The 4,319-nt window shown below is 43.5% G+C and overlaps 1 protein-coding gene across 1 annotated transcript; it reads right to left on the bottom strand.

The window, feature by feature from the left end:
- Positions 1-619: 619 nt before the first annotated feature.
- Positions 620-3,547, bottom strand: LOC117544084 (actin, alpha skeletal muscle). The gene is made up of 7 exons (XM_034213253.1): positions 3,511-3,547; positions 3,036-3,174; positions 2,447-2,771; positions 2,213-2,374; positions 1,743-1,934; positions 969-1,150; positions 620-896 (listed from the first exon to the last, which is right to left on the bottom strand). The coding sequence occupies exons 2-7, from the start codon at positions 3,162-3,164 to the stop codon at positions 753-755; spliced, it is 1,134 nt and encodes a 377-aa protein (XP_034069144.1). The 5' UTR covers positions 3,165-3,174; positions 3,511-3,547; the 3' UTR covers positions 620-752.
- Positions 3,548-4,319: the final 772 nt, after the last annotated feature.

Below are 4,319 nucleotides of genomic sequence, written 5' to 3'. Positions count from 1 at the left end.
CCTATGGCTTCATAATTATGTTTTATCAAACCACTGTAAAGCGTCTTTGAGCACCTGGAAAAGCGCTTTGAAATAAAATGTATTATTATTATAAATTAATTATGGATTAACACTGCATGTTGTCAAGACACAGTAAAAGTGTGCTTCGTTTTAAGTGTATACATCATCTTATCATTATAATTATTATTATTATTAATATTATTATTATTATTAATAATAATAATAATAAGTGTATATGACCATATAACCAAGTGATGCAGCGATTATTATCAGCAGTATTTGTTTGGTACCTGAGTACCTTATTGTTAGCATCATTTTAGTGTATCCACTGGGTTAGACAGTAGAGTTTTGCCTAACCTGGCAAACAGGGGATTTACCGATCATGTGACCCTGGGGTTTTCACTCCATGGAACTTTGTGTGTTTCATTTCTCATGAGGTGGCTTATCTTCTCCGCTCACTGTAATCTTTTTTAATTCAAATCTTTAATAACCTTTACTCATCCATCACGTGGCAGAAGGACAGAGCCTCGCTGCTTTCGAGAGACAGTGAGAGAGATTTTCATAGATCCTAAACCAAATCCTGAACACACCCACTTATGGTTCAGATAATACATAAAAAACAACTTCAGGTTCTTATTTATTTATAAAGCTGTACATATCCACATATGTATTTAGTGTAAACAAAGAATTTGACGACAACACACGCATTTCTTCAACTTGGGGGGATGATGAGGAAGGGGGCAGTCCGGCACTTAGAAGCACTTCCTGTGGACGATGGAGGGTCCTGCTTCATCATACTCCTGTTTGCTGATCCACATCTGCTGGAAGGTGGAGAGAGAGGCGAGGATGGAGCCTCCGATCCACACGGAGTACTTCCTCTCAGGGGGGGCGATGATCTAAACACAAACACGTGTTCATCTTGGACTCTGCTTATGGAGAGGTGTGTGGTTCACAACATTTAAAGTTACCTTAATCTTCATGGTGCTGGGGGCCAGAGCAGTGATCTCCTTCTGCATGCGGTCAGCGATACCAGGGTACATGGTGGTGCCTCCGGACATTACGTTGTTGGCGTACAGGTCCTTCCGGATGTCGATGTCACACTTCATGATGCTGTTGTAAGTGGTTTCGTGAATGCCAGCAGATTCCATGCCTACGTAAACACAACATACAAGTTATTGGGTTCCCTGCTGCAAAGAACACATCTGACACCGCCTTCAGCTGTCTGAACCGGAGCTGAAACGGACAGCTCCGCTAACAGCTGCGTGCACTGTGGTGCAAATGTGAACAATAAGCCCCTGCTTTACACTACTCATGTCTATTTATCGAGCATGAAGTGGAGAAGCCCAGCGTGGATAAACTGTGACCACCAGTTGGAGATTATAAGTAGGCAGCCAACCACTTATATTTACTGAGCAATAAGCATTTCTATTTTAGGAAAGACATGAATTCATCCAGTGTTTATTCTTATAGTAAGATATTTATGTTCGCCTGAAACTATTTCAAGCTTTTCAGAAACCGAGTTTACTTCATCTTGTTTTAAAGCATTTCATATTATCTTGAATTGAGTTTGTGGTGATAAGATCACACGGATAAGATTTACAGTTAAATGTTATTCGTGCCATTACAATTGAACAGTTAATAATGATATACCTATAGTAAAGTCATATCACTTTGAAACTACAAGTCCTTAGACAGTGTCAACCTTAAGGAAATCCTCCGTTTCTGCATTTGTCTCTACGCACCAATGAATGAGGGCTGGAAGAGGGTCTCGGGGCAGCGGAAACGCTCGTTGCCGATGGTGATGACCTGACCGTCAGGCAACTCGTAGCACTTCTCCAGGGAGGAGGAGGAGGCGGCGGTGGCCATCTCATTCTCAAAGTCCAGAGCCACGTAGCACAACTTTTCCTTGATGTCCCGCACAATCTCACGCTCAGCTGGAGGGGATCAGGTTGATTTTTGTCAGTCAAAAGTGCATCATCAAATATAATAACATGCTCGTGGAATCTATGTTCTCCTTGTTTGATTTGAAATGACATCCAACAAATATCTTTCTCAGAAACAAAGTACATTGTTTGCTTTGTTTTTAAACATCTGTATGGATGACACTCAAACTGATGTATTCCTTTTGTGCCTGTGTGGTATCAAGCCCTTTTAGAGTAACCATGATTTGTAAATACAGTTTATTATATGTGAATAAGTCATCTGTGCTCACCGGTTGTGACAAAGGAGTATCCACGCTCAGTCAGGATCTTCATGAGGTAATCTGTGAGGTCACGACCCGCCAAATCCAGACGCATGATGGCGTGAGGAAGAGCGTAACCCTCATAGATCGGCACGTTATGGGTCACACCGTCACCGGAGTCCAGGACAATACCTGATGATGGATACGTTTAATGCATGAACTCACTGAATACAAACATGTGCACACCTGAGAAATCTGTCCTACCTGTGGTACGTCCAGATGCGTACAGGGACAGCACGGCCTGGATAGCCACGTACATTGCGGGGACATTGAAAGTCTCGAACATAATCTGGGTCATCTTCTCTCTGTTGGCCTTTGGGTTGAGGGGGGCCTCTGTCAGCAGGGTGGGGTGCTCCTCGGGGGCCACACGCAGCTCGTTGTAGAAGGTGTGGTGCCAGATCTTCTCCATGTCGTCCCAGTTGGTGATGATGCCGTGCTCGATGGGGTACTTCAGGGTCAGGATGCCTCTTTTGCTCTGGGCCTCGTCGCCTACATATGAGTCCTTCTGGCCCATACCGACCATGACACCCTGAGTAAATAAAATGATTTACATGTTAGAGAACTTGAATCGCCACAGAGCACTTAAAGCACAGTTCAACCATGTTTTTAGAAAGATGTAGGCATTGTATGGTCTGTTTTTCTCAGTTGAAATCTAGATTATAATTCCGGTGTGAAATTACGCAGAGTGGATCTGGCCCTGAACCAAAGCCATATGTTGTTTGTAAGTGTTGATACCAACTTACAGTTATACTACTCTTTAAGTTCCATGGTGTTTATGAATAGTTTAGTTTACCTGGTGTCGGGGGCGACCAACGATGGAAGGGAAGACGGCCCGAGGTGCGTCATCACCGGCGAACCCAGCCTTCACGAGGCCAGAGCCGTTATCACACACCAGGGCGGTGGTCTCGTCTTCATCACACATGGTGTCAGTTCTGCAACACAGAGCCACTGTTAGGTCCAGACATACAATGCCCTGTTGGTCTGGATTTGATACTTGCTGGGATGTTGATAGTGTGTACTATAGGAGTGCATGTTGTACTATAGGGTTAGCATATAGTGAAAGTTATTTTTCAGTATTTCACAACAACTGTATCCACCAAAAAGCAAATAAAGAGGAATAAGCCGATGCTGCAGTATGATCCGTTTCAGTTAGGTGTGGTTATGAAAAGGTGGACATTGTTGCTGTTCTTGTTCAAATCCTGTATCGATCTTCAATAATAAATCCAATGGTTGGCCCTTTTCAGTCCCTGGGTTAGGCGTGTACTCACCAGTTCAGCACCAAGGGAAGGATCTTGAGGGTGTAAACCAGGGGTGCCTGATGGTCACGTCGCACCACTTTATACCCTGACCAGTGTCCATATATGGTAGCCCGTTGCCCCATTGACGACAGCCGCTCCATGAAGGGTATGACAGGAGAAGGAACTCCAGCGCGGACATCTGTGGCCGCCTCCCATGAAGGACAGCAGTGAGGACAGACAGACGATGACAGGCATCCTTTTGATCTTTTCCTTACCCATAAATCACAGTACTATTACTGAGGAAACATGTCTGCTGAGGAATGCCTATACTCAAGTCAATGTCAGCTACAATGATGTCTTGTGCCAGAGTAATATCCTTTGGAGAACAGTGTTTTGACAAAGGGAATCTGAACCTATAGGCCATGATAAGCAGAATCAACCAATTGAAAACAAAAAAACAGAGACACTTCGTTTGTATATGAATATCAAAAACAAGATACTGATGAATTGTGAAATTAATTATACATTTGTGAGGATGTTTCTGGAAAGGTCTGCTAAGAGTCCACTGGCAGGACACATGTAGCCCTACAGAACCACATGGAAACACCACTTGTGCCACACAGCTGGTGTCAGCAGCTGTTTGACTCTATTAGCTGCTCCAAATCCCACATTTTAGATTTGCCTGAACAAAGAGGGGGAAGCCACGGCTGAAGACCACACATTCTCATTATAGTTCAGCTTAGTTAAGTGTGTCCCGCATTCGAAATATTTTAATTACATTTCATGCAAATATATTCATAAACTACAGCGTACTGCTGAACTCGACATATGGCAATGAA

This window comes from Gymnodraco acuticeps, unplaced genomic scaffold, assembly GCF_902827175.1.
Source record: "Gymnodraco acuticeps unplaced genomic scaffold, fGymAcu1.1, whole genome shotgun sequence".
In the NCBI taxonomy this organism is placed as follows: Eukaryota; Metazoa; Chordata; class Actinopteri; order Perciformes; family Bathydraconidae; genus Gymnodraco; species Gymnodraco acuticeps.
This window is presented reverse-complemented; position numbering and strand designations above follow the sequence as displayed.